General features: G+C 39.0%; 1 protein-coding gene across 1 annotated transcript in view; it reads left to right on the top strand.

Moving 5' to 3' along the window:
- The window catches only part of gabrd (gamma-aminobutyric acid type A receptor subunit delta), a 28,006-nt gene extending 8,130 nt beyond the window's left edge, over positions 1 to 19,876 (top strand). Inside the window, exons 2-9 of the mRNA XM_042492137.2 lie at positions 9,340 to 9,455; positions 12,106 to 12,173; positions 13,654 to 13,874; positions 16,088 to 16,170; positions 16,366 to 16,503; positions 16,961 to 17,116; positions 18,327 to 18,538; positions 19,401 to 19,876. Coding sequence (XP_042348071.1) covers positions 9,340 to 9,455; positions 12,106 to 12,173; positions 13,654 to 13,874; positions 16,088 to 16,170; positions 16,366 to 16,503; positions 16,961 to 17,116; positions 18,327 to 18,538; positions 19,401 to 19,724 — 1,318 coding nt within the window. The 3' untranslated portion in view covers positions 19,725 to 19,876. The remainder of the gene's footprint in view (positions 1 to 9,339; positions 9,456 to 12,105; positions 12,174 to 13,653; positions 13,875 to 16,087; positions 16,171 to 16,365; positions 16,504 to 16,960; positions 17,117 to 18,326; positions 18,539 to 19,400) is intronic.
- Positions 19,877 to 23,694: the final 3,818 nt, after the last annotated feature.

Here is a 23,694-nt window from a genome sequence, read left to right as displayed (position 1 = left end):
TAAAAAACATAAAATGTTTGCTATTTTCTAACATGATAAATTACTTAAAAATTGGTTTTCAAAATGATCATTGACAATGTAATTTGGCTGATGCAACCAAAATCACAGTATTCACACGGGCTGCCTTACCTAAAAGAAATCAGTAATATATTATTTTACCATTACCAGTTAATCCCTTTAAGTAGAGCTCCACAGTGAAACAAAATCAACTAGGGGACCTTTTATGTCCTCAAATACTGAAGAAGAAGAAAAAAAAACATTTAGCTCCAAGTTTTTCCAAGTGGATGAAAATATTTTCTGCATGATTTGCAGTTCATCCCATAATCACAATACCAAAAGTAAGTCTTCAAGTTTGAGGAAGTTCTGTCCTGTCAGGCTCTTTGAAATAATCTTGAGGATACTCACTGACCTGAATGATCGTCCTGCAGCATTTTCCACTCTGATAAGGAGAAACCTGCTCTGGTGTAAATCTTCCGTCCTGTAGCGTGTGTTTATCTGCCAGATCCCACTGCAAATTCCACTGCATTCATCAGGAAGGAGTCGAGGCTTCATATTTAGGGAGGCCATCTCAGGATCAGACTTCAGACTGCTTTAGTGTCCTTAAACGAGACGGCGCCAGCTCCAGGGCTGACCTCTAAACTCCCTGCAGAAAGAGTGAAGGGGGACAAAACAAAACTACAATTTTAGAGCACATCACCTGTTTCTATTCTGCTAAATTTACTGTATCTCAAAGTAAAAAGGGAACCAAACAAGTGAAACAGGTTATTATCAGAGAGGGTTTGCGGCAGCAGCCAGTTATTCTTATGCAAGTCTTCAAAGTCGTCCTTTTAGAGTCAGAATCAAATCATCTCCGCAGCAGGAAAGGAAAGGGTTTGTGAAACAGAAAAAAAGTTTGTCCTACAATGAAAAGCTCAGCATGAATTCCAGAGGAGATTTTTGTGTTATGACAGAGTGATCAGATATTTACTGTAAAGGTATACATCACAGAGCAGAGAACAAAATCATTTTTAACTACAGTTATATTATTATTAGTTATAGATATTAGTTTTCATTACTAACTGTCCATTTTTAACAACTTGTAGAGTGGGTACGCTTTAAAAAGGTTATGAATTTAGCAGAGGATAAAGGAGTTGATTAAAGTTGTATTTGTAGTGGTGTAGCGGTAGTTGATGACATGGGTGTGCTACGAGGTAGTTGGGTAGGTCAATGGGGAAGAGGTGGATATACTCTTATCATGGCTTTGGACAGATGGGTATGTGTACTGCACAGACAGAAAAAAAGATGTGGGTAAACTCTCTACACCACTGCTTCTAATCCCTATTTGTCAGGCTCCAAAAATGTGTGGATTGTACATTTCCTGTAAAACAACCAACACAGAATCGTTCTCTCGCCTGGTCAATGCCCACATCCTTACTGTTGTTACTTGGAGTTAATGAAACACTACATGTATGCACTGTACTATATTCGAATGGAGGTGATAGGGGTGGACGTTGGAAAAATATCCAGGATTTTGACACCAGAATGCCGGGTTTGTGTCGAGACTCCTTGCTCAGGTTAAGGCAACAAAGTGCTTTGGTTAAGGTTAGGGAAAGATCATGATTTTGGTTAAATGTTAATAAGAATGGTATAAATAATAAAATAATGCTGTACTCATTATGAGTGGATAATGTAATACAAGACTGCCTTTTTTTGGTGGAAAACAAATTAAATATTTTTCTGATACGTTCAGTATCAAAATTTTTGCGACCTGCCAGGTATGCTATGTTAATTAACAACATTTTGTCATGTTAATAGAAAGTGTTATTCACTCAGCATCATCTTTCCCTCAAAAAGCAAATTTGCTGTTTCAAGTTACACGTTTAGAACATCATTTGTAGGAGTTGGGACTGAAACTCCAAACCTCTAGTTTGTTTTAACACACCCTTTATTTATAAATCTTTAGTCTCCAAACCAAAGCCAGTATAACCCAGGTGACATCAACAGGGTTATTTTCTCAGAAAACTCCTCTAGAGCCACCGAAGACATTATACATCTGTTGTGAAATATTCATATTAAATGTGTTTGACAGGAACAAAAACACAATGTTAGGAAAATATTTAATAGTTATGTTTAAGTGACTCAGAGCACTTTGTAAAAGTTTGGGAAAGTTAAGGTTTAATGTATAAAAAAGTCCACACTGACTTGGCTGGACACGATTTTTAAAATATTAAACCAAAAACATATTTCTCTGATCTTAACCAAGATATTTTAGTAGTGTAAATCTACTGGACTCAGGATGCTAACCCTGGTCTCCAGTGCCAATGTCCTTTGGTGTGTTCACCCAACAGCAACAAGAAGCACTTCCTTGACAAAAAACCATAGTCAGTTTAACATAACCCATTCTGAATTTTGACATTTAAAATATATTCAGCAAAACAATAGAAACATAAAAGTACTTGCATGCATGCATACGCTTATTTAGAGGGCAGGCTCGGCACCAGTCCTTTATCAACTGGTGCACAGTTGTTGTTTCTTTTTTTTTTAAATACCAACCCCCTTTCATGGAAAGAAGTTTGGACAATACCAATATTTCTGAAACCTATTTTTCCCCCATTCCTTTTTTCCAATGGCACACTTTTAATGATGTATTAATTTCCAATTTACCGACATCTTTAACATTTTCCTTTATAAGGCTCAAGGACCTCAAGAATAAGGAAAATTAAAGAGCTAAAGGGTCAATATGAGTACAATTAAATTTCATTTTCAATTCATTGTATCAAGATATAAAAGGCAGAAATGTAATTCATTCATCAAACTTTAATACATCATTTTAAAAAAAGCTAAAGTATGTCACCTCTTGGCCTCCGTATTTAAGTGCCTAATGTGTCAAACTGTAGAGTACTAATGTCGCCTATAAAGCGATCAGTTTGCTGAATGAAAAGCATGTTATTATTCATTGTCACTGTCAGTTAATGCAAAACAGACACAAACAGTCCAACTAATCATATAAATGGAGCAGCTGCCTGTAGATATGCACTACTTATTGATGTTTTATTATGATTTATCCAAATGGATTTTTGCAGTAGTGCTCATCTCACATCGACGCCAGTAAAACAGATTAAACAGTGAGTGTCAGAGTGAGGATCAGGGGACAGGCACTCTGCTCAGGCTCAGGTAACTAGCAGTGTCTCTATATAAAACTAATTAGGCTTGTTAGTGCGTGCGGCACATAACGTTAACAAAAGAAGATGCTATAAATTTGAGAGAGGCTGCTGCTCTTTGTCTCTCCTCTCCTCCGTCTCCACTCTCCCCATCTGTTTAATGTTAGCTCATAAACAGACGGGTGCAGATCCAGGCCTCAGGAGAGACGTTTAATGAAAGCGAAATACAGAAGGAAGAGGAGCGTCTGGAAATACAGCACTTTCTCCACTGTTTATCATGGATGGAGGGGTGAGAAAATAGAAAGGTGCAAATGTTTAGTGAATCTCCACAGAGAGCAGTGAAATGCTCCACCTCTTACTTGTCTTTTAACAGCATGCAGTAATATTTCTCTCCCCTTGGAGAGCTGCGTTATGTTTCTGTTTGGCCTTTTGTGGACATTAAAATGCCCTCTCTGGCTGGGAGATCAAGAAATAAATACTTCACATTTTTCTCAAACAACATCAGTTTACAGAGTCAGAGAAATTTGCTCTTCAGATAAGCACTAATAGCAATAATCTATGAGATTTTAAACAAATGCCAAAAAAAAAAAAAAAAAATCAGGGATGCAAGATTAAGTCAGTTGATAAAGCTTTCATATTTTCAGCATCTGCTTAATCTTTTGGAATATAAATCATGGAGTGAAGAAGTGAAGAAGTGACACGCCTGCGATGTGTTTACAATAAACAGGAGAAGAGCTGTGTTGAATAGCCACCAACATACAGTATAAACAAAAGATTGCCTCTGCAGAGAGTCAAAATTCATTGGCAAGATGTCCAAGAAAAAAAAGACGCTGCACTGCCAGTTTTTCGACATAAAGGCTGTAGATTTTGCGGTTGACACAGGGGACACATCACTCTCGTTATTTCATTGCTAACGAGCATTAAAAAAATACCAACAGACAGAATACAGTAGGTGAAAATGTGCACATTTTATCTTCTTTTTTCTTTTTTGTAATATGTCCTGGATGATTTTGTATTTCCTCTTTCTACAGAGATCATATATACTCCTGTCAACCATCAGTACTGTTGCATGTAACACATTAAGGTGAACTGCATTGCCAGGATGAGAGGTGGTACCCTACAGACAGACCTTTAAGATCTTTGGCTCATATTTTCCTTTAAATTGCTTTTTTAAATAAGACATACATTAATAAAATGGGGAGGGGCGGGATTTGGTGCCCCATCTCTGAGTGGCAGTGGCAGCTGCCTATGTTACCTAAAGGAAGACTTGCTGCTGACCAGAATGAAGAAAATTGTTTGACTCTCCAAATTTCCTGGGGGAAGACCCCAGACCACCCTATATGTCCCCCAAATTGTTGAAATGAAGCCCACACTATTGCATAATGGGGGTAAAAAGTTACATTACTGTAATCTGTAACAATCAATACACCTCATACTAGAATAATTGTGGAAAACTGCAACTGGTGGAAGAAATACTAAGATCTTTAGCTCAAGTAAAGAGCAAAAAGAGCAGAAATGCTGTTACAAATAAAAACTCCTGCATTCAAATATTTTCTTCAGTGAAAGTGAAAAAGTATTAGCATCCAAATATACTTAAAGTACCAAAAGTAAAAGTACTCATTATGCACTATTTAGCCCATTGCAGAAAAACATATATTGTATCATTGGATTATAATTACTGATGCATTAAAGAGTTCATCACTTCAGTGTTGCCCCTGGTTAAGGTGGAGCTCATTTTAATGACTTTATATGTTGTTGGATAGCTTAATCTGAATCACGACTAGATCATTTATTAGTTGATTATCATTTTTATGAATAATCAGAATCTGTAAAGTATGTCACTAAACCTATTATATGCATGTAGTGGAGTACAATATTTGCCTCCAAGATGTGGTGGAGTAGAACAAAAAAGTAGATAAAAAATAGAAACACTTTAAGTACAAGTACCTCAAAATTGTGCTTAAGTAAAGTACTTGAGAAAATGTTCTTATTTACTTTCCATCACTGGACATTACATAGAGTCCAGGCTTTTTGAAGGTAAAGTCAAACAGGAAAAGGCAAGGTTAGTAACTATAGGAATGCTATAAATTTACCGTAAACAGTACAGTGAATTCACTGAGATGGAGCAGGTTCCTGTAAATGAATATAAAGCTAGAGTAAATAGAGTAACGCTGTGGGATTTGTCCCTATAGCAGACACACTCTCTCTCGTCCCTCCACGCGAGGAGGCCTGTTTGACCTTGGTGTGTTAACGGATTTCTTGAAGGAAAAGCTCTTTCTGTCCATATTTAGAAAGTGCCAATTAGTGAAGAAATCCAGGAGTCACACAGTGATTAATTAATTCACTCGGTGCTCCCATTTATTTCAGACATGACAGTGATTGCCAGACTAAAAATACATCTGCCACTGCAAAATGGATTCGCTGAGGAAATGTTAATGACATGGCAGAAATACATTTTTTCTTTTTTTTTCTTCTTTCTACTATTTGTAGAAACAAAGCAGATATTTTTTGGCCCATGTTGTTTATCTGTGGAGGTCAGTTTTCCGTGTAGCTGTGGGCATATTGCTTTGCTCTCTAGGAAGTCGACTTTCTTCAAATGTCAGCGTTATTTCAAAGGTCACTGAATGGCTTCTCATTGATGTCAATAATTATGCCTTCGATCAAGCCCCCATGTGCTCCATTTCCCTGTCAATGCCACCACCGTCCTTTGTGACTCTGAATGTCACTGAAACCTTTTATTTCATTCGGTTTATTTATCGCACGTCAGTCAGCACTTTATGGCACTTTTGCCTCTAACATCTGATTGTGTAACACAGTGTGAAAACATTGATGTGCAAAGCTCGGCATGTGTTGAATGGCAGCATATTGTCTTTCATGACAGGGTGTAACTGACCTGGTTTAAACTCAAACACACAAAGGTCCACACTGTACTGTAGATCTGCATGGTATCTGTATATCTGCATGTCATCTGTTTACAGGCTCACTGTTTTAGAATACAAAACTGCCACCTGGTGGTATCTGAGCTGTGCTGCTCTTCTTTTTAAATCCCACACCGAGACAGGGTCTGTCAGTGTGGGCTCCGGGCCCTCTAGCAGTACCCGAGGGCTTCAGGGGGCCTAAGGGGAGTCCTTTCATACTAGCAAGTAGTTTTAATTTCACTATAATTCCCCTCCTGATGAATTAGAGGAATGGGAAAGGCAAAAGGACTGCTTGAATGGAGGTGCCACTATCCCAAATTAGAGACAGCAATGTAATAAGGTGCTAACTTGAAAGCCTTATTAAATGGGGATATGTAGTCTCCTGAGAAGCTTTTTTTTAATTCCTTTTTTTAAAAAAAAGTAAATAAATAAAAAGGTCTGGAGGCTCGTGGACTGAGGCACAGCAGGATGTTCAGTCTGAGCTGTGTGAAATCTGAAGCTGCTGGTAGATTTGGATCAGCCTCCTTGTGGACAAATGCACATTGTGGAGGCACAAATGACAAAACACACAAAACATGCCAACCAGGCTTTAATCAATGTGGCTTTCGTATGCTGATACAAGTACAGGTATTTGAAAGGATAAAGCTGATGCCTGGTATTTTTGTTGCAACAATCAGCATCAGTCAAATTTGATTATTTTCAATACAAAAATCCCCAACAAATGACAAGTTATATTCATGATAAAAAATAATCATCAATAATTAAATTATTTATTAGATTTATGTGGGAGCACATTCATCATACTCACTAGTATACTAGTAGACTCAGTATTTATTACATAAATTAAAACAAAGTGTTAATAAAAAAGGACATAGAACCAAGAGCCTGCTTTATCCCAATTCAGTCTCTCTAAATATGTATAGAGGTTGTACACATTTCTTATGAAGAACACTTGGAAGTTTATGGGAGATAAGTGTACTTATGTTTTATTTTCTTGTTCTTGTTTTTTTTTTGCAAAAATAACCTTCATGAATTCAAATTTTATAGAGTATGACCTGTCAGAGGATCATAATAACCCTCCGGTTTGTGTATCAATAAAAATGCAATAAACATTTTGTTGGGTAACGCGCCGGGCACATTTTACGGTTAAAACTTGTTTAAATAAAAACGTGAACCTGCAACATTTTGTCATTTCGTTAGACCTGATTTGGAGATCCCCCCACTTTATAAAAAGCAAGATTTAGTTTTCTACCCTTTAATGCTTTAGATGACTATGTGTAATGTACAACTGGCTGCTTGAAAAACCCGCTGTACACTGTTGTTCACTGTATCCTCAAACAAAGTATACAATATGATACTTTTGATCTCTGACAAAAAGTTGTGTACGCTGTTTGTATGATTTCTCACAAGCGCCCTCACCTTTTAGGCTTAGGAGGTCTGGGTGTCACGTTACATTACTTAATGTGACTTAACATGCTGACATGACTGACTTTTGGTTTAATATGTGACACATACCCCTGTCTCCTGGGTCAAAGGCCTGTGTTTGTTTGACCCATCCACCAGCCTGATGTTCTTTTTGTTGTGTATACTATGTAACTTGACTTCCTCCTTTGCTCCTATCATATAACAGCAGACAGCCTGCAGTACACAGATCACATGATCACAGCCTCTTCGCTCACAATAACGTGACTTATATACAAATAATAGTGCATTACTTTTCATAGATACAAGTGAATAAGGATAGCATGATCAGTTAGAAACTAGCTGGGACACGTATTTCCTTCAGGAGTTAAACGGGATGAAAACAGAGCTAAATGTGAATAAAGAGGAGAAGAATATAAGCTCTGCATCAAACAAATGCTTATAATACTTGCATGTTTTGTAAAGAAAGAAAATCTTCACATATAAACTCAACTTTTATGATTATTTTTTTTCAAAGTTAAATGCTCGGCAGAAATAAAACGCTATAAACGAACACCACCTTCTTTTGGTGTATACCATACCTCTGTATCTGTCTCATTTAGCCCCTTGTTAGTAACTATCTTCTTGAAGACACGTAAAGGATTCAATTTCACGAGTTGGGTATTTACAGATGTATTTTATGTTTTTTAACATAACGTGAAAACCTTAACCACAGACCTTCAGGCATCAAACCAAAAACCCATTCAAAAAACCCACCGACCGAGACGAGGAAAAGGGACAACTAACAAGCTTACTCATTTCTGGGTTTTAGAACTGGGTTTCACCACTCTATTGGACTTACAACTGTCAAGAAGACAGAAACGCAGCTCCAAGTAAATGCTAATTTACTTTGTGTGTACTGGATATGTTGATAGGCAAGTAGTTCAGGCTTGGATGATATCACAGTGGTATGGTATGCCAAGGTATTTAGAAATCCTGATGGTATGAGTGGTAGGGATAACATTACAGGACTGTATACAGCTGTCGAGCAGCAGCAAAATCAGACGGTGGGGGAAAACAGCATATTTTCAGATCTAACTTTGTAAATGAAGGGCATTTCGATAAAATCAGAGCTTGTGAATGTTGAAACAGTGAACTAACTAACTAAATGACTAACTTAGTTTTATTTTGTTTGTGTTGAGTTTGAATAAAGTCTGTTTTACAATGAGTTAACAAGGCAGTTTAACTAGTCTTAGTTTGGTGAAAAAGAAACGCCATACACAAATACCATCAAAATACCTTCTGTATACCCCAGTGAAATTTCAAGAAAGTATGAATGTATGAAAGACTAGATACCACCATAGCCTAACGTAGTTACAGACATTTGCCCCAGCAAGTTTACAAAGTGTAAGTGTTGTGATTACAGCCACTTTTGCTGCCTGCAAGTGGCAAAAAAGAAAAATAGTTGTACAGCTATGAAGGACTGCCCGATGACTGCACTGTAATAGTCAATTAACTATTTGTTTTCACTTAAAAAAGTCAAGTGTTCTGGCTGCCCTTAAGTTGAGGTAATTTTGTAATGATTCAACTTCTCAAATTCAGTCAACTTAAAAATTCAAGGCAGCACAGACGCTGACATTTTTAAGTTAAAATAAAACGTTTCTTTTTACAGGGTGGCTTTATCACATTTTTTCCCTAAAGATCAGGTCCTGCAGTCACCAGAAACGTCTTCCAACAGCCATCATTGTCTCACAATCAGGGCTTTGTCTTTATATGTGTGCTCCTGACTGTATCGGAGGCTCTGCCAGGCTCTCCTGTGGACACATGCTGTGGCTGGACGACCCCTGAAGGCTGCTGTATTTGCTGTTTGTCTCCTTTAGGGCCATGCTGAGTGACATTGGGGACTATGTAGGTACAGACATTGAAATATCCTGGTTACCTAATCTGGATGATTTAATGAAGGGCTATGCCAGAAATTTTCGCCCTGGGATAGGAGGTGAGTATGAGATCTACTGCTCGTGGCGTTGGGTTGCATTTCACCCCCTCACATTTACAGCCATCCTTAGCATCACCCACCCCGAGTTATAGCAACGTGGACGTTCACATTTCATTTTCCAATTCCATTATCCTGAGAGGTGTCTTTGTTTTTCTTTTTCATGTACCACATTAGAACGAAGCTGTATTTGCCTCATGTAAATACCTGCTTTGACCGGTAAATCATTTATTAAGGACACAATAAAAAGGGGGAAGGAGAAGCTTTGCTTAGGGGATTATGGAGGACGATGTCCTTCAAGGACGAGAGGGAGACGGGTGGTGCAAACAATAAGCACCCACTCTAGAGCCTTTGCTAAGAATGGCTGCAAGATGTGAAACATCCAATGACCACAGCGATAGATTTCTCAATCTCACAGCTTAACTCAGCTGAGCAAAGGTGAAAATGTGGAGCCAGCGCATCGTTATCACCACACACTGCGCTGTGCACAGCACGCCTACACACACACCATCATAACACAGCATCATGTGGTGACTGCATCTCTATTGATGTAACGTCGTAATGCGCTGAAAATGAAAGCTAAAAGGAAGTGCTGTTTGTGACCATTGAGGAATCATGTTTGCTTTTGGGGGTAATTCCCTTCATTCAACTGCAATCTCATATCCTTTTAGTATGGAGTTATATTCATGGCATTAAACAATCAAATCAAAATGAAACTTACACAAATAATAAAAAAAAGATTCATATGTTCTGGCATCTTGAAAATGAGATAACATCCACAAATATGATTTAAAGAATATCAACATGATGTGAGGTGATGCACAAATTAAAACAAAGAAAAACAACAATCTTTAAAACTAATTATTTTGGTTATAAAAGTACAAACAAAATTTGTGAATCACATTTTTTGCTTGAGCAACATACATAAGGGAATATGTATTTATTATTATTAATTGTTTTACCAACCTCGCTGGGGGAATTTGAAAAATCCCCCAAAATGTGTATAATTTGTTTTTTGTAGATTAAAAAAAATCTTATTTGTGAAACAAAGCATTTGTTTGTACTTTACAAAAAGGATTTCTGAATCCCATTGTATTTTTTAAAACATCTTACATAACATTAATTTTCATGACATCCTAATTAATTTGCATTATTTAATTTTGAGGCTTTTGTCCGAAGAGAATTTCTACATTATTACATTTTATGCCTCCCTAACAAACAATGAAGACCGTACTGAACGCTACAATGCTAGAAAAAAACAAACTATAGTGACTAAGACAGCTTCACTGACTGCAAGTTTTAAAACAAACAAACACATACAAGTAGACAAAACAAATCACCAGTTTTGAGCTCTCTTGGCCACCGTATATATTAGTAATTAGTTCTAGCATGATTTCTAGAGTTAAAAACATATTTGTGGATGTTATTTTTTACAAATGCAACTTCATTGCATTTGTTCATACTTAAAGGTCCAGTGTGTAGGATTAAGTGGCATCTGGTGGTGAGGTTGCAGAACCGAAACTTTACTGTGTACCAAGACTGCAGAAGAAATTTGGTGGTGGCCCCAACAACGCCAATGGCCACATCTAGGGCCAATGTTTGGTTTGTCTGTTCAAGGCTACTGTAGAAACAACATGGTGGATTCCATGGAAGAGACCTGATATGTATATTAAGCTCATTCTAAGGTAACAAAAACACACCAATTTTTATTTCAGCTGATTATAAACAAATGAAAACATAGTTTTAAATATTATATACCAGTCTTTCCATTAGATGCCCCTAAATCCTACACTCTGGACTTTTAACACATTTGTGAATCTTACTGTATTTGTGTAATTTTCATGGTATGCATTTGCAAATCAATGCCACATTTACATTATAGTATTGTTATTGTAAGACTGTTCGCTGCAAACTGTTCTATTTTATTATAAGTGAAAAAAACATTTGTATGTAGTGTATGTATTACAAGCGCATTAATAATCTGTGCAGAATCACAGCACACTACAGTGTAAAACACGACTGTTGTTACATCAGGTGAAACCCTCTTCAGTCCTGCTGACCTTGGCATGCAATAAACATACCATTGTAAATCACCTCACGCTATACATCAAATGTATGACCAACAGAACATGATTTGCTAGAAATTGTTATGGGAAGGTGTTGAATGGTGGGGAATGTTGATGTATGATTCCTTAATGTTCAGTATAAATAGCCTTTCTGCTCTGCATCAGTGAGCTCCCCTGTAGTTTCTGCCCTCCAGCATCTGATCACAGAGGCACACTCCATACTAATCATATGGCAAACTGTTGAGTTAAAATGCTACTGTGTGTGTGTGTGTGTGTGTGTGTGTGTGTGTGTGTGTGTGTGTGTGTGTGTGTGTGAATGTTGGCAGAGGCTCACTCTGTGCGAGTCCATGAAAGCCCAGCGCTGTTCATGAATGCCCACAGTGTGATGTGCCACTTAGCATGGTTAAACTGGATAATGCTTAATCTCTATGCACTGTAGGAGTGTTTGAGATGTGGGAGGATGGTGAGTGGGAGGGAAACAGATGGCTGAGGATGGGTTAAGAATGAACAGAGAAGGTGTGTGTGTGTGTGTGTGTGTGTGTTTTAGGGGGCAGGTTTGCTTTCTTTTCTCACTTCTCCCCCCGCAGGTCCACCTGTGAACGTGGCCATGGCTATCGAGGTGGCCAGCATCGACCACATCTCCGAAGCCAACATGGTAAAGTACACAGTACAGTCACCTTCTCGTTTCCTCTACACTGAGATTCTTTATCATCCCTCAACTTCACTGTTGCGGCAAAGATCAAAGATTTGCGATTTGCATAATCCCGATTTATCCCACTTGAGGGTTTGAAAGTACTCAGTGTGAACATGTGTGACACACTGGCTGAGTTGTAAGATAATTTGATATTTCCAAGGATTTTGTAGCATCAGAACCAAAAGTACTGGGAAGATGTTTGTGACTCTGAATTGTTTTTTTCAAAATAAATAAATCTTTTCTTTGCCTCAGCGGTTGAAAATCCACCTACAAATACACAATGTACAGAGCCCCTAAAAACCCAAAAGGCGATACCTTTTAGAAAATATTTTATCTTGTGAATACAAGTTAATTAAATTGTGTGCAACAGTTACCTTATTATCTTTTGAGCATAAGATAATTAACCTGGCACTTTAGGGGCTCCGTAACATTCCAATAAAGGCTCACCGAAATGTTTTTTTATGAATACAGATGAGTAGGTTGGATTCAAATATACCGTAGTTATCAAACATATATCCATATTGATTTTAAATGCCAAGAACTGGTGAATTATTTTGGACAATATATTGAATTTAGATTACATACATTAACATATCTAGACTTACTTTTTAATCATAAGGGGGAATATCCCTTTAATCATAAAGTAAACAGACTTAAAAATAGTTATAATGAAAGAAATGCACAATATTTTTAAACATTTCAGTTAATCTTCTCTAAATTAGGTGGTATTTATTAAACCTGCTCTTGCAAACTAAATTAAAGTGAATCCAATTTGTGCTCACAATTGTTAAATCTACATCAAATTGCAGTAATTAAAGGTGCACTCCAGCAGTTTAACATGGTGGTCACACTAATTAGTTAGACTTGTGACAGACAATTAAAAAAAAATAAATAAATAAATAAAAAGATAGTCAAAATCATCACAGCAGTAGCTGAGATATTCTGACTCGTATAGGTCAAGCTCCCACATCCCATAATGCATTGGTTTTTTTAGAGCTGACAAAAACTATTCCAGGGCCACAAACACAAAAAAACAAATGAACAAAAAACAACAGCAACAAAATATAATTTAAATGTTTTCACAGTCGGGAAAGTACTGCTTGTTACTAAACTCATCTCCATGTTAAGTTGTAGTTTAAGTTTTATTTGTATTTAATTCTGTAATTATTGACTTTAGTCTATCTAACATTAACCCACAGAAATTTGCATTCTGTTTTATATTAGTAATAAGAAATAAACATATATTCTACTCCATGTAAAGCATCTTTGAAAAATTCTATATTACAAATAAAAAGTGAATTTTATAAAAAAAAATAGATCCTGTTTTCATAATACAGCAGCTTTAGAGATGTCTGTTTTCTTTCTTTTTTTTAAAGTTTGTTTCTCCATGCCCGTGACTCAGCTCGTATGTTCGTGTTTGTACGTATGTTGTTCCTGACAGGAATACACGATGACCGTGTTTCTGCGACAGAGCTGGCACGATGACCGCCTGTCCTACAATCACACCAACAAGACGCTGGGGTTGGACAGCCGATTTGTGGACAAGCTGTGGCTGCCCGACACCTTCATCGTCAATGCCAAATCTGCTTGGTTCCACGATGTCACTGTGGAAAATAAGCTGATCCGCCTGCAGCCAAATGGAGTCATTCTCTACAGCAGCCGGTACGAGCAAACAGATTATTGTCTCTGCTAGTCACACAACACAACCAATGAGACAGCATGAATCTGGGTGCTGTGATGGTGACCTTTTTCTTTATTTGGGGAAGTTTTTGCTTGTTTCAGATTTTCTACCTTTTTTTTTTTCACTCCTGCCTTCAAAAACCTCAGACATTTGAGAGCACAGACATCTTTTTATTTGCTGTCTTTGGGAATGAAAATCCCTCATTATCCATACCATGATCTAAGAGTAAACAGTTTTCTCTGTGGTAACTTCATAAGCTTAAAAAAAAAAAAGCTCTGGTATGGTGTGATGTGCTTGTACAAGACTGATGCAAATAGACGGGGGAGGTAGGGAAATATGGAAAGGTGAAAGTAAAGGTAAAAGCAGATCGAGGTGAATCATCAAAAGCGCTAAATTGGGCGTTACTGTCGGTGTGTTGGCAGAATCCATGAAGTTTTAAACAAAACCATTCTACTGCTATGTTAAAACAAAAAAATCTTCCAACCTAAAACACAATCTATGTCCTTTGTCATTTCCTTTCCAAACAATTCATATGTGTTGTCTCATCTGCCACCTCAATTGGCAGAATGAAACTGTCTGTCAGTGCCTTCCCAAACTGCTACAAATAACAAAAAAGATCCATATGATGATTTTTGGATCTCCATCTCTATGATTATGGTAGTAAAGGTTATAGAACAATTTTAGTTATAATTAGAAACCAAGGATCACATTTGGTAGGGGGCAGGATGCAGTTCTGCACTTTGCGTCCAACCCCAAAAATCTTTCCATATACAGGTTTAAGTGTTTGAAAAACTGACCAATGCCGTCATATTTCTGGATAGTAAAAATGTTGACTAAAGTGGTGCTATTTTGGTTATCGTAGGTTCATAGTTGTATTTAAGGTTTCTACTAGAAGATGTTTACATGCTTTAATGGTCAAAAATTACTTTATTTTCCTCTTACTGTCTGTGCTATAACACCTGTATTTATTCACCCTCTGTCTAAAACACATTTTGCCAGCTGTTGCTTCAAGGACCCTCCCAATAGCTGTGTTTACATGCACACCTTTTCTCAATCTGACTGAAATCAATCTGATTTAAGATTTTGGATCAGCTGTTTACATGCATTGTCCTCTAATATGATCTGGTGTTTACATGCACTGACGCATGTAAACGCAGCAGCTGTCTGACATGCACAAAAATCATGACAGGGCTGCCAGCTCTCTCATTGACCATGATACACACGCAAGTGACACTTTTCTCACACTCTCACACCACAATTGCATTCTCTCAAGTGAAAAATAAATAACATAACTTCTGCCAGCAGCACAGCGCTTTCTCCCTCTTCTTTCATGCGCCGAGTGAGGAATGAGTGAGTTACTATAGTTACAAGGTCGCTCAAGTGGCTTGAGCTGCTCCAGCATCTTGTCTGTCTTAAAGATCTGTCAGAAAATCCATTTTAAAGTTTGGATGGGCTACGGGGGGGTGTTCAGTATGACAGCTGTTCATGTAATATAGCAAGCGAAAGGAGCTAATGATGGATCAAAAATGTGCAACAACATTTTTGCCTTCATTTTGCCAACATATCATGCAAAGCCACAGATTGTACTGCATTAACTTGCAGTGAGCTGGAAATTCACCACTTCCAAGCAGAGGAGAGAAGATTATGTCATTTCAGAGCCTCGGGGTGCAAAGTCTCTCCTCCTCTGTGCTGCTGCATCATGTCCCTGCAACTGCTTGTACCGAAGAGCAGCGTGAAAACTAAGAGCGCTCACTCTGCAGCAAATATGGGGACAAAAAACTCCAGAGAAGTTCACTGCACACCACGCTGACTAGCAAAAACAAAAATACTGCTCGTATTGAAGCAATCTCAGGTAACTGAGGGGTCTCTGACTGTTGATTTGAAAATCCAACTTTCAAGGGCCAATCTGTTGGCAAAAAAAAAAGAAAAAGAAAAAGAAAAGTGGCCATTTAACTTTATCACAATATGTCAGTGTTGTCTAGATTATTTTTGCTTCCCCAAACTGGCCAGACAACTTGTCTATTTATTGGTGCATTTTTCACCTACTTATTTTAAAAGCATCTCATATAAAGTACTGACCCATATGAATGTGAAGTAGGATGTTTTTGTAGATCATGTTAATCAGTTGACTTGTTTAGAGACAACTATAAACGTGTGCATTAAGTTTCAATGAACAGGGCTATTTTGTTCCCAGAATCACTTCGACGGTGGCGTGTGATATGGACCTGACCAAGTATCCCATGGATGAACAGGAGTGTATGCTGGACCTGGAGAGCTGTAAGTTAGGATTCACATAACGTCTTTTCCTTCACACATTCATGGAAAAAACTTCCTTTTTGATTTCTCTTGATGTCTATGCCAAACTTAAGTGACACCAAGGAAAATGTTAAAGTGTTACATGTTTTCTCAATGAATACTGCATCTTTTCCGGCTGATAAAAATGTCTTGTTGTCATCCTCTTTTGCATTCTAGATGGATACTCCTCAGAGGACATTGTGTACCACTGGTCGGAGAGTCAAAGACACATCCACGGCCTGGACAAACTGGAGCTCTCCCAGTTCACTATCACAGACTATCGGTTTGTCACCGAGATGATGAACTTCAAATCTGGTAAGCATCCATCTTGTTTTCCTCTGTTTTGCTTGTTGTCAAGTTTAGTTCCAGCAGAGTCAGTTTGAAAGCTCTCTGCATGCGAGTGAGCATCTTATGCAGTGTGAACTATTTTAGGTTTTGGACTTGGCTCGCCGCTTGTGTTGGAAGACTCAGATTCTTTTTGAAGCGAGATGTGTTTTTTTTTAACTTCAGGCACTGCTGTGGTTATATTCTATGCATAGAAGGAATGGATCAAGTCACTGCTGAGCCAGGCAGGAGGGTTTGGGAGATGATATGAGGTGCTGCTGGGAAAATGTAGTTTGCAATACTTCTTTATGTCTCACACCTTGATGCTTTGCCACCAGGGGCACGAGTGAGCAGATGTGTCTGTGAATTACAACTGGATATTTTCATAATGGGTAATTAGCTTCTTCAGTAAAGCAATTAAACACAGTGTCTGTCTTCTGCTTCCCAGCGGGACGATTTCCAAGACTCAGCCTTCGCTTCGAGCTGAGACGTAATAGAGGCGTCTACATCATCCAGTCATATATGCCTTCAATACTACTGGTTGCCATGTCCTGGGTGTCCTTTTGGATTAGCCAATCAGCAGTCCCTGCTCGTGTATCCTTAGGTTAGTATCAGTTTTAAAAAGTTGGTGTTTTATCATTTGTAAAGGTTGAACTAAGAGGTCTTAATATTTTATTGTAATAAATTGATGCAGCTTGCTAAGGCGAATATTAAAGTTTTAGTTACAAGACTACAAATCTAAAGTTATGAGTAGATGAGTAAAAGGAAAAATACTGAACTACACTGACAATTTTACTCTTCCACTGTTAGGGCTACAAATGTAAAGTGCATCCCAGTATTAGCACTAAAGGAAAGTCAAAATGCCTAAAACTTTTTGGTTTTCATAGCAATTTGACATTTAAATAATGACAGATTTTATGTTGACCTCTTGCGCTAAGGATGGCACTAGTAGAAAGCTCATTAAACATAAGGGACAAAATATCCTTTGTAAATTCCTTGGACATTGATATCCCCCCCAAATTAAAAATGCATATTTTTCCTCTTACCTGTTGTGCTATTTATCAATCTAGATTATTTTGGTGTAAATTGCTGTGTGTCAAGATATATATGATATATTGGCAGTAGAAATGTCTGCTGTCTCTCCAGTATAATGGAACTACACGGCACTTGGCTTGTGTGATGTAGGAGCTATTTTCTTTCTACAGAACTACATCTGCCAACTGTATCACTGCACAGAAGGAAGCGTGCATTGGCTCGTCCTTGTGCTGGTGTCAGATTAGTGATGTCACCAGAATAGATACTTTGGTACCTTGGTTTCTGCAGTACTGTAGGTACTGATGTTAACCCAACACTCTGCAACTCACACCAAAACAAGATTAGCTATATAAAGTAGAAGTAGAAATTTGGGCTTAACAAATAGCCAAATGTTACTGAGACCGACTACCAACCAAGGCTGCTTGCTAAAAAACATTATCCAGTAAATGCTGTTCCCTTCCTGTAGAATGAAACGTCATTTACTCTTAAACTGTGATGATGATGATGATGATGATCACCACTATAATCAGGTAAAGTCTTCAGGCTTTATTGGACTGTAAAGGAATACTAAAATGTAGCTGAAAATGCCAGATAAATGTCAAATGAAAATCGGGCTGCTAAACAGTTCATATTGGTTACCAGTTCACAGCCTGTTTGGCCTGTTAATGAGACCAAGAGCCTGCGGCCATGTTAGCGGCTCTGTCTTGTACTGTATCTTTATCACGGCTAAAAACCCACAGAGCCTTAATCTGCACTTTGTGCCCGTGTTCTCTGCACAGGGATCACGACTGTTCTCACCATGACAACTCTGATGGTAAGCGCCCGCTCCTCCCTGCCTCGAGCGTCAGCCATCAAGGCGTTAGACGTCTACTTCTGGATCTGCTACGTGTTTGTGTTCGCAGCACTCATTGAGTATGCCTTCGCTCACTACAACGCTGACTACCGACTCAAAGAGAAGGCCAAGGTGAAGGCCAACAAGCTCAGCTCTGAGGTGAGAAAATTATTCCCATCATGCACTCCCATCAGCCAATAACAATGTGCTTGTAGGGCTATAGGGAGGTGTTGTAAGTAATGAGCATGCCTCTCAAACATAGACCTGGGCTGGGCCTCAAACTCTGGTGTTGACAAGCATTCATCCCACTGACCTTCAGCAAGATAATGAATCTCTATGGAGCTTAATGGGAAAATAGAAGGTTTCCCTTCAGGGAGTAATAGGGATCCTCATCATGCTGTCTGTTTGTTTTGCTGCTGATATACATCATCATACAACTGAGGTATATCTTAAGAATGGAGGTGGTACGTTTTGTCCGTATATGTTGTCAACCTTTAAATGAAAAAAGCACAGGTTTTTTTGATAATCTAGATGAAGGACTCTGTAATCTGCTGGGTTTCAGGAGCAGCTCCATGCAGTTCTGGGCTGCAGGGTTTCTTCATCAAAATAAAGTGGTTGGGTTCAATGTAGAAGTTACAAATCAAGTTTTTAGATTTGAAAAATACAAAAAAATAAATACTGAGCACTTCTATGATAAAGTAAAAGGTGTAAAAATGCCATGTCATCCAGTAACACAGTGCAAACTTGAAAGTGCACTCAGAGTTCAGATCTCGGTCAGGTGACTAAGCAGCTGCCCAGCTGATCGCTGCCTCTCTAGACAATTCTTTTATTTCCAGCAGAAACAATTAAGCGCATTCCAGTTTTTCTGGACCTACACAACTAGTCCACTAGGACGCTAAAAGAAAAACTGTCATTTTTGCCTGATTTGTCAAATATTTTACACTGAATGACTCAAAACTGCATTCTAACATGTAAAACCTTCAGAAAGTGCTTACAAGCTTCTCTTCCTATCTCCCTACAGTCCATTGTGAAGAACGGTAAACAGGCTATGGTTCTGTTTTCCCTGTCGGTCACCGGTATGAACCAGGGCGTGATGATTTCTAACCGCCACGGGCGGCCCCAGCGCTCCAGCACCGAAATCCCCGGGGAGGGCGGCGGCGAGGAGGCCGAGCCGAGGAGGAGAAGGTCCAGGCAGGCGGAGGAGAGCACGGAGGAGAAAAAGTGCTGTTCTAAGTGCGTCTGCAAACCCATTGATGCCGACACCATTGACATCTACGCCAGGGCCGTGTTCCCTTTCACTTTTGCGGTGGTGAACGTGATCTACTGGGTGGCGTACACCATGTGAAGCGGAGGCAGCAGCTCTGTGCGAATGGCTGCCATCCAGGGCTGTATATAAGAAACTGCTGGAGTTGTGCCACTTCGATGCTGGCAGACTGGTGCAGCTGAAATATACTGCAGGCCTCAGTTAGGTAAAAAAAAACAAAAAAAAAAAAACAACTTCAGAAGAAATGAAGTGTTACGGCCTGTGAATATGGAAATATGGAAATATGGCAATTAATGGAAATAGTTGAGTTTAAGAAGTGTTAACAGGACTTAATATATTTAAATACAAACACAGAAATGTGCTGTAAAGAGGCGAAGGACTGTGATGCCTGACGGAGGTTCACATACACAGTGAATACAGTTTAGCCAACAATCCAGATTTCCACGTTATCCTGTTATATGAACAATGTAAACACAGGAAACAAAAACAAAATATCCTGCCTGAACACCTGCAGTACTGACCATAAGCTCACATCTCTCAAATACCAACAAGCATAGTTAGCTTTACTAACACAAAGCAACAATCTGGAGTGAACCGCTTATCTGGAAAAGCAAAAAGCGCCGCCCAAACTAGAGGATAAGAAGATGAGGTGTACTACTATTCTGCATGGCTGATAACTCACTCACCCTCCTCCCGCGCCATCACCACCCCCTCTTTTCCTCTCTCTCCTTTGGTCCTCCACCCATTTTTTTTCAAATCATTTTTCGTTCACGACACCGTCTGGGGTGTCTTATCTCCTTCTGCCAGTTCTGCCTGTTTCCTCACCATTAAAGGACTTCCTCCACCACCTGTGTGTGTCTCTCTCTCCTGCCTTCAGATGGTCACTTGAACCGAAAATCCAAATGCTTGTTGGGTGGGATTAAAAGAAAAGAATGCTGAAATCCCTTCAGGCAAATTTGTCAAAATATTTGCTGTAGTGATTATTAAAAAAGGGCTCTAATTTGAGGGATTATGAATAATTGACTTGCATGTCCAAGTGACAGAGGTCAAGAATTGCGTTCTATGAATAATTTAAAATCTGTCCGTCCTTCCTTCCGTCTGTCCTTTGTCTGAACTTGGAAATTGATTTCAGGAAAGTTAGGGATGAAAAAGCGCAGCCGCTTCCCAGTCAAAGAATGACCTAGTTTTGTACTTAACACCACAGCGTTGCCTCTATGATAATCACTGCACTCTCAGGTGTCTTGTCTTAACACATCCTGATTTGATCTTTTAAGTTTAACCTTTAAATGTTGTTAGATATTTAATTAGAAGACACTGTATCATGCATCTTAAACAAGTTTGAAAGTCTAAAGCTACATCAACCACAAATGTGGTTGTTAGATTTTTTAAGCAGGGGGTGGGGTGTAGGGGTGTAACCAAAATACAGAGGATTCACCCTCTGAGGACCATGAAGATAAATGTCAGAGCAAATTCTCCATAAGATTGTGAAGGTGTCTCTAGGGTCACCATGAATATTAGATTCATTAATATTTGCAATAAATTTCAAGGTTATTTACAAAATTAGGATTCATCCTCTTTGGACAACGATTATCATGTTATCAGATTTTTTAAATCTCATGTTTCATTGTAATGTTATTTGTATGGTGTCAAATGACTTAGTCCTCTAATATTAGTTTATCACAGTTACAGTATGGAATGGTTAAGGTTAGGAAAAGATGGTTAGTTAACTGGTGTGAATGCTTATTTGGCATTCACAGGAAACGTAAAGAAATCTTTTTTTCCCCTCTTGTTTCAGGGACAATAATGGAGAAAATTACTATTTTATTTCACTCAAATTCAAAGATTTTCCACTCGCACAGACACGTCTTTGCCTCAGTTCGTGCGAATGAATAATGCCCACTCACGACTTGTGAGTGCGTGTTTGGAACTATTTATTAGAGTATGTCAGCGACCGAGCTTTGAGTATTTGGACTTCTTGACTCCTCAGCAAGTGCCAAGCCAGAAATGTGATAAATACTTGTAGGTTCATATCTCACAGAGGCATGTGTGACAAGAGTCTATACGCTGAGAAAACACATCTCACACACACAATAATACACAAACAGAACACACGCAATGTCTCTGTCATCATATCAAGCATACACAGCAGCACAGCAGTCTCGCTGACAGACAGGAAGCATGTCAGAGTCAAAGGTCAGTTTTGACTTCAGAGTGAAGCGGTGTGGAATAAGATGGCACTGCGGGTTAAAACGGGAAAGAGAGAAGTGGAGGCTGACACATCTGAATTTACAGGCTGCATTGAAGCTGCGCCACTTGTCTGAGACTGCTTATTCAAGAGCTAAGTCTCCAGCATGCCTCAGACATGCTGCATGTACTCACCCCACCATGCACACCCTTATTCTCTGCCAGCGTACATAAAGATGTCACTGCTTGGTGCTCTGAAGACAGGCGTTATATCTGTAACTAATATACACAGTGATCATGCGTGTGTGGAGTGCGTTGTCTTGATTTGGCAGCTCAGACTCTGACTGTTCGTTAAACTTTTTTTCTGTCATTCTTCTCTGCAACCCCTTTTTTCTTTGTATGTTCATACATCGGAGTCATAAAGCCTCAAGAAGAAATATGAATTTTCGCTCAAGATGAAAAATTTTCAGCTCTCGCTGACATGCCTTTGTCTCACTGCATACCACACAGAACAAACACTTGTCTGTTCACATCCTAGCACTGACTCTGTATGCAATCTTCTGCTTCTAACATCTGCATTGCATCAAGTCTGAACACAACTTAAAGCTACAATAAATCAATGACTTTATATAATATAAAGTATAAATCAATCAATATTTCATATTCACAATGGATTAAATGACTGTGTAACAGCTATACCCTAGAGTCTGCTGTCCCCTTCAGCTCTATAAAGCTTCATACTGCAGTGCCTTTAAGCTCATTGTTTTGCTTTTACTGCGCACAAATTAAAGAATGCAATATTCAAAGCATATCTAGGCCCTTTTACACTGCCTGTTCAAGGCCGGAATATCGCACAGTCATGCTTTTGCAGAGGAGGAACAGAATTGTGTTGCCTTTAAGCCAGACTGGACTACAGACGGGACAGGTGTGATGTTTTGATGGCATATTGTACGTGAGACCCACTGCAGGATATTTAAAAAGCAGCCAGTAGACGAGAGTGGCCAAAAGAAACAATGTCAGCAGCCAAAAACCTCTGCAAATTGGTAAAACAATGAGGTCCGGGAGCTCCTTACCCTTCAAGCAAAGGACAAGATCAGCCGTCATGCAACAGAGAAGTAAATGACTGTTATTGTCATGTTATGCCATTGTTATAGTTTAGAAAGGGCTGCTGATGCATATGTTATATATCACACTTAGAGACAACACCGTTGTGTTAAATGTCACATCCATCACCCCTCTTTTGCTTCCACGATGCTAGCATGCTGTCTAAAATCACACACTGGAGTGTCACGATGCCACTGTTGTTTGGTTCTGTGTAAGCATGCAAAGGAGGCATAAAGAAGGGACTTTGTAGCAACCACATTACATGGCTGGGAAGGCGCCTTGCAGCTGAAGGTACTAACTCGATAAACAGCACTAATGACTGCCAAGGTGCTGACAGAGCGAATATGGTTACCTTGAGGAAAACTGGAGTGTGGGCGCTATGTTTGTGTCTGTTACAAAACCTATAATGATATCAGCGGTAACCACCATATGAGTGCAGTGCAGAGCAGCAACAATAAGCTAGCCAGTGCGATGAAAACTCCAGCACAGCTACTACAACAACAAACAGAGGAGCTCGGATTATCGCCTACACGGAGGATGCCATTACTACATCATATCGTTATAGCAAACAGTGGTTTGCTTAATGTTCTGCATGTCAGATATAGCTCCTTAAACTTTGGGTTCACTCTCACTGCACTCATCAAACATGTGTCAAGATGCAGCAGACAGCTGTGTTCAGCAAACAAAGCCCTGATGAACCCTGTATACTGCCCGCCCAGCACCGAACAGTGCACAGAGCGAGCAAGCTGGTGAACAAACGATG

Source organism: Plectropomus leopardus, chromosome 9 (assembly GCF_026936395.1).
Source record: "Plectropomus leopardus strain MGB_pleo_1.0 chromosome 9, ASM2693639v1, whole genome shotgun sequence".
Classification (NCBI taxonomy): domain Eukaryota; kingdom Metazoa; phylum Chordata; class Actinopteri; order Perciformes; family Serranidae; genus Plectropomus; species Plectropomus leopardus.
Note: the sequence above shows the minus strand (reverse complement) of the source record. Positions and strands in the feature narration are given on the sequence as shown.